The sequence below is a fragment of the Numida meleagris genome, chromosome 4 (genome assembly GCF_002078875.1).
Source record: "Numida meleagris isolate 19003 breed g44 Domestic line chromosome 4, NumMel1.0, whole genome shotgun sequence".
NCBI classification, from domain to species: domain Eukaryota; kingdom Metazoa; phylum Chordata; class Aves; order Galliformes; family Numididae; genus Numida; species Numida meleagris.
In genome coordinates this window covers 82,534,518-82,547,466 of record NC_034412.1, presented here as the reverse complement: position 1 = coordinate 82,547,466, position 12,949 = coordinate 82,534,518, and the positions used below count along the sequence as shown (strand labels likewise).

Here is a 12,949-nt window from a genome sequence, read left to right as displayed (position 1 = left end):
GGCCCGGCCCCGCTCGGCGCGGGCTGATGAGGCGCACGGCGCGCCGGGGTCAGGTGTCGGCCCGGCGGCGCGGGGCTGCGTGCCATGCTGCTGCCTTGGGTGCGGCGGGCGGATGCGCGCCTCCTTGCTCGGGTCCTGCCCCTGCCCCTACCCTGCTCGCCGCAGAGTCCTCTGCCGCGAGCCTACAGCCGCGGGGCGGGCGGGAAGGTGAGGGGTTAGCGAGAGTCGCGCTGCTCGGGGGTCCTGGCTGAGATCCACGTTTGGGGGCCGAAGAAGAAAAAGCTCTGTATACTTCTAAATTATAAATCGGAAGGACTTTCGTTACTGGGGAAGCAAAGCGGTCGTTCCTTTAGTTACGCTGTATCTCATCTGTGGCGGTTTATCCTGCTTGACCGGCGTCGCTCTGTGCTGCATTGCGAGCGCCGTGCTTGCAGCCTTTCCTAATTCGTTAGCACTAACGCGTGCCCTTCCGCAGGGCCTGGTGCTGGGAGCCTACGCGAGCGAGCAGGAGGAGGGCGCTGCCCAGCTGAGCGCGGCGGGAGGCGCGTTCGACAGCCGGGTGTCCGGGAGGCTGAGCGAGCTGCTGGCCGCGTGAGTGCTGCGTCCCCGCTGAATCGGATGGAAGTGCCTGTAAACGGCAGCAGGAACGAGGCGATCTTCTTGATCGTTGCTAGCCTTCAAAGCCGTACCCCTTTCCAGGCCGGTATTTGCTTTCCCCCAGGCCGAGCGGCTTGGAGGGAGGCTCCTAAGCGATGCTCCGGGCATTGAGGAAAGAGATGCAAAGTATCTATGGGGGCTGCTCTTTATCGGGATGAGCCAGCGCGGTGCGGAGGAGCACTGTGTGGCTGGGGGGTGAACACGGCAGCATAACTTTGTTACCATAAGGAGCTGTTCACTGAAAGAAGCTTCTTTTGTTCTAGATGTGGGCCCCCTCTGAAGAAAGGGAAAGCACGTGTATTCCATGGTTTGCATCAGGTATGGACAGTGGATTTTTGTATGTGTATTTCTCAGTGTGTGAGACTTGCCCTTGTGGGTTACTTCAAGCTTGGTTCATTGGTGTGCGTGTATAAATGCTTGTGCACACAGATGCGATACATCACGAGGGTGTGAGGTGGGGATCCACCCGCATCAAGGTGCAGTTGTGGTGCCATTTGAGAAGTCCTAGCACATCTGATGCCTCTGCATGGGTCTGGCAAATACAGTTTGTGCCTTGTTGGAGTGAGGCTAGGCAGCCGCTAGATGTCCCCGTGTAAGTAACTGCATCTCATGTTAGCGCTATGTAAATGATTTTAAATCAGTTTGTAGGAATTATTGCCTGCCACGTTTAAGTTCCCGTGTGCACAGCAGACGGGTGATGTACCCACAGAAAGGCTGCCATGGATTCATGGAAGATAAGTTCCCAGAAGGTCCCATTGTCCCAGCAGTACGTACAGGATGGCCCCTGAAGTGAGCAGTACATCTCTGCAGGTGAATGCAGTAGAATGTGACCTTACGCATTTTTCTACGTGTGTAAGATAATAATAGCTAAAAAAGGATAACTTGAATCATCTTCTAGGAAGCTTGCACTAGTTCCACCATCTTGGGTGTTAAGACACTGGGGTGTAGTAGTTTGAAAGCCAGTAGAATCTGACAGAGCAGCTATTTGCAGTGGAAAGATAAAGGAAAGCCTATGATTAAATTACTGAAAAATCTGTTCACATACATAACCTTGAGTATGGTTTTATACGAACTTGAATTAATTCTTAAAGGTCTCCTTTCATCTTTGTTATCTTTTCCTTTTTGCCTTCCACTTTTGGCTTGTAAGGCAAGTGTTTTTAGTCTGCTGTGCTACGAGACTGCTGAATTCTGGATCTACGTACCTTTGTGTAGCTTTGGTTTTGCACTTGGCTAATTGTCCCAGGTCAGCTCCTGAGCTGAACTGGTAGGCTTAGGCTTTGAAGAGACTTTTTTAGATCGAACATACTACGGAGCTAAAATGGTTGCACTTAGCCAGCTCACGTCTGGCCTCTGTTCTGCAGCAAAAGCTGGATTTGTTTTCAAGACTTTCAGAGTTTCCCTTCCAAGTGTCTTCTGCTGTATGGTGAGCATAAAGCCATATCTGCTACAACACACATAATTCAGTGGACAGCCTGCCCAATTGTTTGGATCCCTGTGGCGAATGACTGAGAGTGGAAGACAGTGGCACCATACTGACACTTTTAAAAAGAGAAATCTGCATAATGTAGAGAATGTATTTTAATGCTGTTTGGCTTGATTTGGGGAGCATAGTCTTTATAACAACTCTGCACTGTGGCCGTAACAATGAGGAAATTGAATCCGTTCGTGTGTTGGCTTTGTGTAGGACTTTCCAAGCGTGGTTGTAGTTGGCTTGGGCAAGAAGAATGCTGGAGTAAATGACCAAGAAAACTGGAATGAAGGCAAAGAAAATATCCGTGCAGCTGTTGCAGGTTAACTGGTTTTTAATTTTCTTAAGCCTTTTGTCTAGAGAAGTCTTTTAATGGTGCAGCACGTTCCATTATAACCACATAGATTATAAGCTGAGACCAGAGGTCAGTCACGTGTATACGACAGCTCTTTGTCCAGGCTGTCTCACTAGCTGCCAAACACTTACAGTCTTTGGGTACAAAAAAGAATTTATGGAATATGTTTTGGTTATGGTTTTGTTTGTTTTCTACTGTTCATAAAAGCACGTATAAACTATGTTGTGAGAAAAGAACAGTTATAGAGTCTTAGCAAAAAACTAAATCACAGCAAATTTCTGATACCTATAGATACTCATAATCCGTAACACTCCAGAATGATAGAGGCTTTCTTTGCTATGGGCCGAGCTTAAAGGAATCAGAACAACTGTGGAGTTTAGTCTTTATTCTTATGAAATGGCCTAATTGTTGGAATTTATCAAGTAATATTTTTCATCAATTTGTCAGTGTATGATAATTAGCATTTTAAATTATTTTACCACGTGATCTTTTTAGTTGATTTATTTATGAACTTAGATATCTAAAGTAAGCTTTTTTCCTTGAAATGTTCTATGGATCATATCAGAGACCTGTTTAGCTTTTCTGTGCAATATTTGGCCTATTAATTCTGTACTGTATTTTTCAGCTGGTTGTAGACAGATCCAAGACCTGGAAATCCCCTGTGTTGAAGTGGACCCTTGTGGAGATGCTCAAGCAGCAGCAGAAGGTGCTGTCCTTGGATTGCATGAATACAATGAGCTGAAGCAAAAAAAGAAACCTGTAGTTACTCCTCAGCTTCATGGAAGGTGATGGCAAAAGGAAAAGTTGCCTGTGTATTTACCCATTTGTCTATTTCTTAAATTATGCATGCTTGTTCATGAGAAAAATGAAACTGAAAGAACAGGGCTAGCAACAATCTCTCTCTTAAGTCCTCGTATTCCTTTGAATTTCCTTAATTATTTTACACCCCGGGTATATTCATGGTGTTTGCTCTATACATTTTGTTAGTATGCGGTGTTCTGAGGCTATGGGTAAATAAATGCTGCTTCATAGAGAAGAAGGCTGAGGATAAAAATAACAGCAAAAATTACTTAAAACACGTCCTGATGTAAAAGGACTTGCACTGGTATTGCATGCCAAAATTGCGGAGCAGAGGTATCTTAAACTCTGTAAATGAATAAATCCATTGAGAATCAGGAAATGCTAATTGAGACCAGACCATGAATATGTTTTATATAGTTCACTTGTTATATTTGCATTCACAGAATAAAATGCAAGAAGAAAAGATTGGCTTCTAAGTAGACCTTGCTGTTACTTGAGAGGAGAAAGTAGTAAGGGAGCTTTTGATTTGAGAACAAAGTTTCACTAATCCTCCTCTACTGTGTAAGAGTGGACTTTGGATCGTCCATAAAGGATATTCTGTCACACAAAGCAAAGACGTTTCCCATGTGTACTTTATATGAGAACAAGCCTTTCCTTATAACGAAGTTGATCTAGGAAATAAAATAAAAACCTTATAATCGAAGCATGGCTTGATTCCATCCCTGCAAGTCCAGGCAATGTTTCTGCATTCCTATGGGCTTCCATCTGCACTGTGTTACTCTTGAGAGGCAGAATCCAGCTTAATTCCCTGCTTTGTGACATCTTTTATGGTAAATAAACAAGTCTTTTGGATCCCTCTCCATAAAATTAGAGGTTATGTACTGGTAGTATTCCAGAGTAATAAGACATCCTCGTTCCCTATGCAGTCAGCTCTTCAAATGCTTGCTCTTTCTTTTGCTAGGAAAATGTCTTGAGTGCACTGTGAGCTGAAACCCAAATTCTAGTCTTGTCACATAATTGTACCTCAGCGAAGTGAAAAACAGAATTGAAGGCTTTATGTGGTAAATGAAACTTTCAGGGGTGTTGTAGTTAATGTGATTACAAATTTTGGAAGGCATATAAACCTTAAATGTAAGGATTTAAGCCAATTTCAGAAAGTAAAGATTAAGACAAGACCGAATGTATTAGGTAGTTTCACATCTGCCTGCTCTGGGATTATTCTAGCTTTCTCTCAAGCACTTGAACCAGAGGTGAGATACTAGACTAGATACATTGTGGATCTCGCCCAGAATTCCTCATAGTCACGGTAATGGGACATTCTTAATTGCCTTAAATTAATGCTGCTGTTCTTTCAAAAAGGAGAGAACAAATGAATGCTCACATCTTACTTTTTTAAAGGTTGACGATCATGATTGTTACGTATTGTTTGGTTTCTTTAGTGCTGGAAGTGAAGCCTGGCAGAAAGGTGTTATCTACGCAGAGGGTCAGAATCTTGCTCGGTACCTAATGGAGGCTCCAGCTAATTATATAACTCCAATCAAATTTGCTGAATACATTGAACAGAAGCTTGGAAATTTCACTAGCAATGTGAAGGTCCATATAAGGTAAAATTCAATTTTTCTATGGAGTAAAAAGCCTTCCATGCCATTGAAATTAGTAGCACGCTCTCATGTTCATTCTGCTATCTCAAAAAACAAAAGCAAGTAAAGTCTCCGTTGAAAAGGCATAAAGGTTTCCAGACTGCAGGCTGCTCTCAGAATTAGAAGGTGAGCTTCTAGTTAGCAGTTAATCATTTTGCTGTGTCACACTATCTGCTTACTCTGCTAATTAGTCACATGGTCAGTTAACTGCTTAATTGACGCAAGGGCTGTGAAGGAGGAAGCCTGGTGAAGAATCAGTGCATAAACTACAGATTCTAGGTACCTTTTTTTCTAATACCTCTTCTTTTATTCCCAATTGCTACGTATACCTTTGCTTTTTGTTGTTGTTTATTTGGATGTGGCAATTAAACATCCTTTATTGCTGTTGCTGGGTGGTTTTTTTTGTTTTTGTTTTTGTTTTTGTTTTTTTTTTTTTTAAGTTTTTAAAATGTTGAGATAGAGCCCTAAAAGCCTTTGCAATTGGATTTGCACAGCTGATGCTTCTTGTCTCTGAATTTCTAGTTACTGCCCTTCCTCTGAAATGGGTTGACTGGTTGTGTAAGTGCTGGAGGGTGTTCCCGTGAAAAGGGAAAGACTGAGGGAAATCAACTGTACACATAGTATCTGTTCTGATAGGAGAAAGCAAATAGTGAGGGGATGCAACACTGTTACTCCATGTGCCTTCAAAGCCTATATGGTCTGATAGGGAAGTTGAAGTTGAATGTTTCTGAGGCAAAAAGTACGGATTTGGTCTTCTTTAAAAACAAAAACCAAACAGCAACCTTGAGGCAGTATTTTTCTGTTTCACAAAAGAAATAACAACAGTGGGATTTAAATGATGGCTTCCAGTATAACTAAAATTGAATTAATTATGTACAAGCCTTCAAGAATCATCGTCTTGCAAAAACACCTTGGTCAGTGTCCAATTAAAAAACAAAAACAAAAACAAACTATATATTTCTGTTCCAGACCGGAGTCCTGGATAGCAACGCAGCAGATGGGAGCATTCCTGAGTGTGGCCAAGGGTTCAGCTGAACCTCCCATCTTTCTGGAGATTCACTATCTAGGAGGTGCTAATGCAAATGACTCCCCATTGGTATTTGTAGGAAAAGGAGTTACATTTGACAGGTATGTATGGTAATATTTTCATGGCTTGGTGGCAAGGGGAAGTTATGGTTTAGTTATTAAAGGATGGAGCTCAGATTGACTGTCTGCATAACTCAGACAAGAAATACACGCTTCAAACTGTAATCCTTTTAAACACAGAGGTGAAGCCTTGCTCGTGCCTTCCTGCTATTCATGTTCAACACAAAGATGCTTTTTCTTTGCTCAGCACATCTTTCAATGCTGTTCCAGTGAACTAGCTCTACGTAGTATGTTGTGTTGCATTTCCCCAGAATAAAACAAGCTTCAGTGACTGAATGGTGTAGAACTGATATGCTTTTGGCTGGTAAGGGAAAATGAAATCTGGGGGAAAGAAACAAAACTTTTGTCTTTTTGTTTGGTCTGAGCAAACTGTGGGATGAAGAATTTACATACTTAAAATTGCAGTCTGTCACTGGGCATCTAGATCATGTTTAAGCAAAGTAAAAACAGTTTGTTCTTTGCAGCAGGTTCTCACGTAGGACAGAAAAAGCAGTTATGCATACTGAAGAATTTATCAGTCTGTTCTCCTTCCATGTGCTTGACTTTATGAAATCTACTATTCCTTTGTACTCTGCTGTTACGAGGACTGTAGAGTACATGAGAACTGTTTCGTTAGTCCACTGCAGATTACCTGAGTTCTTATGGTGTAGAGGAAGTAATTTAGGTGAATTTTATCAGAAAACCAGATAAACACACTGAAAAACAATCTACTTGAGTGGTGTAAGAAGATCTGAAATGGCTGAGTCTAGTATTTACTGATTTTTGATGCTAAAACGTACTGATAGAGCATCAATGTATGTGACATCTAACACCTCCATGCTGGATGACATTTATTCTGCTTATTTCAGTGGTGGCATTTCACTGAAGCCATCATCAGGTATGGATGCGATGAGAGCAGATATGGGAGGGGCAGCAACTGTCTGTTCAGCCATTGTGACAGCAGCAGCTTTAAAGATACCTCTTAACATAATTGGTAAGTGCTTGGGTGAGAGTCTGAAAACCTTAATTTTACAAGATTCTTTTTAGATGAAGTCATTTTCTAGTATCAGCAGTGGTAACATTTAAGACATTGTCTTACGGAAACGTCATGGGCTCTTGCAGACCTGCTTGTCTCATTCCCCAGCTCAGCCTCTCTTCTGTTTTCACTTGCTTATCAAAAATCACTACTTTGGTGTTAATAACATAATGCAAGGCAGAATTAAAGAAAAATTTAAGACATGTTTTTTAGAACTTAGAATAGGAACTTGGCTGTCAAGAGACCTATTTTTAACACGTTTTGCAGAAGTCCTGATGCTTCATTACAAGAATGAATTTGGATACCTGTAAAAGCCATTAGAAATGAAAAGGAATTAGCTGAGCTACCTCTGTGTTTGCCAAAGCTGAGAAGGATGAGGCATCAGCTTTTTCCATAGGAGAATGTCTCAACAGAAATTTTAAAACAAACAAAAAAAACAAAATAAGCTGATACTATTTTTTTTAGTTATAAACAATGCTTGTTGTTTCTGCAGAAATGTTGCACAGTTAGAATTAAATCAGTTAATTCGGGAATTGTGGTTAAAAAAAAGTCTGAGATGTAATCCATTCTAGGTTAAGTTTTATGTTTGAGAACTGTAACTTCCAGGTTAACTATATTTTAGTTGCTGAAATGCTTCAACCAGTAGAGGGCGGGGAACCACACATCCTTACAAGATTCACGCTTAGAAGTATCCCAAGGGAAGTGCTAAGCAAAAGTCAGTGGAGCAGAAATCTGTGTCCATAACTCCACTGAAAAGCAGCGGTCTGCAGTTCTCTCAGTCCTTCATGCTTTGGGTAGAACACGGGAGCAGGTTTTCCCTAGGAACTGGGGTTGTCTTTCATCCCACTGTCCCATTCACTGTTTTCATATAGACTGAAAGCTCATTTGTTTGCTCTTCTTATGGTTGGCATTCTATGGCAATTCCTTGGACCCCTCTTGACATTACACAAAGAGGAGAGCTTGAACAGCTCAGAGCTCAGACGTTCTGATTTTTCAGAAAGAGATAAATCCCTTTACATGTGACTAATTGTTCATGTATCGAAGACATAAGATAGCATCTCTTGACAGAAGCTTCAGTGAATTTTAAAGCTCCTCTGCTTTCGCTTGCCTGAGCATGTAAAGTAGAAGTAAATCCTGGTGGTAAAATGGTGTAGGGGAGAAAATGTTGTGGTGCAACATGCAGAGAAATATCACTGATTGAAAATTAGACCATGTGACTTCCAGTGACCAGGAAAACTCAGATATTGAACACAATTCAAGGTGAGAACACTGCTGCTTTCTTAAGTTTGTTGTTTGTTTGTTTTCTAACTACTTTTTCGATATCTTTTGAGAGAGATGCTAGTAATGCACTTTTTTTTTTTCCCTCTCTGAGGTTTGGCACCCCTCTGTGAAAATATGCCCAGTGGTAAGGCAAACAAGCCTGGGGATGTAGTTAGAGCCAAGAATGGAAAAACAATACAGGTATGCTCGTGAAACTTGGATTTTTGAGTACTCTGAGTGAATTGGTTTAATCAGGTTGCATGACTGTAATTGGAGGATATGCAATGCAAATATAAGTTTCTTATAAACGTAAGAAGTATGTTATTAATTAGAAATTGCAGTCATGGGATTTTTTCAAATATATATTGAAGAGGTTAGACGTTCTACAAATCTCTTAGAAAAACTGGAAAGTATGGTAACAGTGAACATGTTAGAAAATATTGTCAGCTCAAGAGGCTGTAACAATGCTCATAAACAGGCTCTCAGGACAAGTAACATGTGACTGGCTTCTGGCAGACTTTTGAGGACACTTACCTGCTGTCTGGAGTGAGATAGAAGAGTCTTAATTCCCCGCTGCCATAATCAAGGTCTTTACCATGCTAGCTGCTCTTTACAAGCAGAACTGAGCATCGTAGGGTCTGTCAGTTCCAAGTAGCTTGGCAAACTACTATTTCATATTTAATCCAAGATATACTAATTCAATAGATTAAATGGTACATAAAGTTATTGTGCAGTAGACTGCTGACTTTGTGCAGAAGAAGATGGCTTACTCAATATTTCTGTCTGGTGATTCTACCACCTTTGACCTTGAGGTTCTCCCTCTAGTACTGAGTTTGGTGGCATTCAGCTTGGAGGGAATGCATGCATTTTCTTCCAGCAAGGAGAAATCTAGAAGAAATAGCTGGTGGCTCAGAGCACATGCAATTAACCTTGCAGAATTCATCATAAGCTTTCTCTGAAAGGGAAAGATGCAAAGGGGCTATTGATTTATTTTCTTCTTTAGAGGAAAAAAGTTTAAAGACCCAAAGAGAAAGAAATATCACAAGGAACTCTTTCCTGGCACACATCTGTGCATCATTGTGGATCCCCCCTCCTTTGCAGTTTCTATGAGCCGTATTTCTCTGAGTAAATTTTGATTAATTTCCTTGGACTTGTGACAGCGTAGTCACAATCTGACATCTGTTTAAGAGAATGTGTGAGAAATAAGTCAGTTAATGGGATATTTTCAGTAGTTGATCTCTTTTTATTGATTTTTCCACCTGAAGGTTGATAACACGGATGCAGAAGGAAGACTGCTATTAGCTGATGCTCTCTGTTATGCCCACAGTTTTAATGCAAGGGCTATTGTGAATGCTGCAACACTAACAGGTAAGCAGTCTCCCTTCCCTTCCCTGCTTCATTTTGGAAGCCATTTTTTTTTTTTTTATTCTCATTAAATGGTCTGTGGATTTGTTGTACTATGTATACAAAGGCAGGCTAAAGTTGAAAGCAGGTGAGACAACTTTGCTCGTTGTAGGAAAAGAGCTTGCACAAATCCTGTTCTAACAACTTCTACAGCTGTGGCATATCTCCAAGACTGGGGCTACTGGCATGCAGGCAGCACAGTAAGCAGTGTAGATGGAATTGGGTCTGGCCCAGCTGAGCTGGTAAGGATAAGCCCAGGAGGACTTACGCAGACTTAGATGTTTCTGCACAATGTTTCCCTGTGCTTCTGTTTCTCACTGAGCTTAATAGTAGATTCCAGGCAATTATATCACTCAACATCTTACATAAGCGCATCCAGGCAGCAAGGCTGGCTATGTGATGCAGAGATGCTAGCATGAATGTGGGAAATTTTGTCAGTTCTATATGGCAGTTACCATGCTAAGCCAAAATAGCTTCTTTGTGAACAGCCTCTTGGGTGCCTGAGTTGTGACCTACCCAGCACCATTTCTTCCATTTGCTGAGCTATCTCAGTCTGCATGATCCTGCCCTAATAAGAGAGTCATTACCACCTTCCCAGGAAGTCATTTCAGTGAAACATCTCTTATCTCATGTGTATGTTGCATACTTGCAAGCATAAAATATTTTGTTTCTTCTCTATAGTTATATATGAATGGGGTTATAATTATAAACTTGAAACCTGCAGAAATAGCACTCTGTATGCCTCTCATGAAGTGCAGCAACAGTCTCATGGCTGAAGTGACTGCAGCTGAAATGTGAGCCAATGTGGAAGAACAGATCAGATAGGAGTCCAGTGTGCTGCTTAATAAACAAGCTGAACGAAATAATTATCTTTCTTTGTGTTCTATGTTAGTGCTTTAAATCATGCTCCGTAAGCTTTACCTGTTCAAATGCTTGGAAAATTTCTGTGGATAGAAGCGATGCTGATTTTAAGATGGTTGGCTTGTATAAAAGTATTTCCATGATAGGAGGAATAGGTTACTCTCACTCCAGGCTATTCTGTTTGGGATCCTTGGGCACCAGGCCAAGGGACCAAGGAGGACAGATCCTGCATATGTTTCTGACATTGTTGAAAGTTTTTGCTTTTTAAATCTCCCTGGGATTGAGTGTCTGAAATAACATCAGAGAAGCAGATCTGTGGCAACCAATAAATAACTGTGTATGTAATCTCTCTGCTTTAGGCATGGTTTATTATTTTGATGGGGATTATTTTCATTTAAGTTAAAATTTGCATATGCTGTGCAACATCCTCTGTGAGTGAAATTCACAAAAGAGAAAGTACCAGGTGGAAAATTGGATGAGTTCATAAACTTGAAAAAGTCCAATTTTCTGTGTAGAAACTGTAAAATTTAGATTTTTTTTGAGAAGAGACTTACTGCTAAATACATTAGATTAGGCATATTGCTATTAAGCTGAAAACAGTCAAATTTTATGAGATCTGGAATGTAATTTTCATGAATTCTTGTCCTCTTAGTTAAACTTCTAAACAACTTTAAAATTTTTTAAAACAAGTGGAAGTGCACTAAAATCTGTAGGTTTTGTGGACTTCAGAAGTTATTAGCAGTGAGAATTAAAAAGGAAAGTACTGTGAGGAGTCAGTATGCAGAGTAATAACTCAAGCCCATCTTTGCACTCATTGTATAACCTTTAAGGTGTCTTTCTATAGGTGCCATGGATGTTGCATTGGGGTCTGCTGCAACTGGAGTGTTCACAAATTCATCTTGGCTTTGGAATCACCTTTATGAGGTAGGCCATCAATGTTATTATCAAATGATAACAATTTGCTAATAGCTGCTATTACTAAAAAGTTAGTGCTTTACAGAAAGTCTTACCTTATGCAAATCTAATATGTTACTGCATTTTGAAATCTCGTAGGAATGTATTAGTATTGTATTTAATTGAAAAATACGTAATTAAGACTGCTGGTTCTTCAGTGAGGTTTTCTATCATACAGCACAAAGCATGCATCATGATGTTAAGTTTTGCTTCCTTTAATAACTTACTGCATGTGTATAAGCTCTGGACTACTGACAGTAATTAGTTTTTGTTAAAAAAGCAAGACCAAGAGAGACGTTCAGAGAGGCCTTGCAAGTGGCTGAAGTGTGATGGACATGGGGAGTCTCTGAAGAGAAGGATTTGTGAAAATGTATGTTACCAGGAAAAAAATATTGGGAGGGAGAGAAGTATTCTTTGGATTTTTGCCTTTTGACTACTGCTACTGAAAGGAGGATTCAGTTTTGTTTGCAGTGTATTTCCAAATAGCTGATATTATTTTGGACCATAGAAAATTTTAGAGCGATCAAAGCTAGACAAGGAAAAACACGCACAATGCTTATAAATGCAGTTTGAAAAAGGGAGGGAGGAACACAAACAAACAAAACCAAACAGTGAACTCTGCCCACTGTGTTGCCTTTTCTTTTTCAGGCCAGCATTGTGACAGGAGACCGAGTGTGGAGAATGCCTCTTTTTGAGCATTACACAAAACAAGTAACAGACTGCCCTCTCGCAGACCTGAGTAACATTGGGAAATACAGCAGGTAATGTACTACCCTCCCTCCCGCACCCTGTCCTTGCAGTCTGTAGCCCAGTGTTTGGGCTGGTGGTGTTGCTTTAGAAACGATTCCTTTTTCTGCTTCCTGCAGAGCTGGAGGAGCGTGCACAGCTGCTGCGTTTCTGAAGGAGTTTGTGACAGCCCCTCACTGGGCTCACCTGGACATCGCTGGCGTGATGGCCAACAAGGACGAGGTGCCCTACCTGCGGAAGGGCATGGCCGGGCGTCCCACCAGGACCCTGGTGGAGTTTGCGGCTCGATTAAGCCAAGACAGTCATAATCCGAAATGAAATGCTTAAATGATTATTCTAAAACCATCCTCTCTGCCTTAAGGAAAAAAAAAAGTCTTAAAAGGTGTGGATGAGTGCCCCTAACATATTTTCACAAAAGCAATGAACAGTGCGTTTTATAAATCAAGAATGTCTCATATTTGAGACTTAACTTCCTCTGTTATGCAGTTTAGAATAAAAATGTGTGGTGGGAACTACCTGAGGTATTTAATACAATACCAGGACCATGGAAAAATGGGAACTACTTTATGTATAAAGTAAGCACAGTGATTGTAACCAATAAATCTTTTAGTGGGGGCAATGTGTTTTGACTGAGAAGGAAA

The 12,949-nt window shown here is 40.9% G+C and overlaps 1 protein-coding gene across 1 annotated transcript; it reads left to right on the top strand.

Moving 5' to 3' along the window:
* On the top strand, positions 32-12,923 carry LAP3 (leucine aminopeptidase 3). Its single transcript, XM_021395932.1, has 13 exons — positions 32-207; positions 476-591; positions 921-975; positions 2,342-2,447; positions 3,106-3,265; positions 4,721-4,885; positions 5,891-6,049; positions 6,916-7,040; positions 8,455-8,543; positions 9,608-9,710; positions 11,452-11,531; positions 12,210-12,322; positions 12,428-12,923. Exons 1-13 carry the CDS (start codon positions 85-87, stop codon positions 12,624-12,626), a joined length of 1,593 nt encoding a protein of 530 aa, XP_021251607.1. The 5' UTR covers positions 32-84; the 3' UTR covers positions 12,627-12,923.

Coding starts and splice junctions, on each gene's coding strand:
- LAP3 (XM_021395932.1), top strand. CDS start 85: ATGCTGCTGCCTTGGGTGCGGCGGGCGGATGCGCGCCTCCTTGCTCGG. Junction 6,050..6,915: donor AAAGGAGTTACATTTGACAG/GTATGTATGGTA, acceptor TGCTTATTTCAG/TGGTGGCATTTCACTGAAGC. Junction 8,544..9,607: donor AGAATGGAAAAACAATACAG/GTATGCTCGTGA, acceptor TTCCACCTGAAG/GTTGATAACACGGATGCAGA.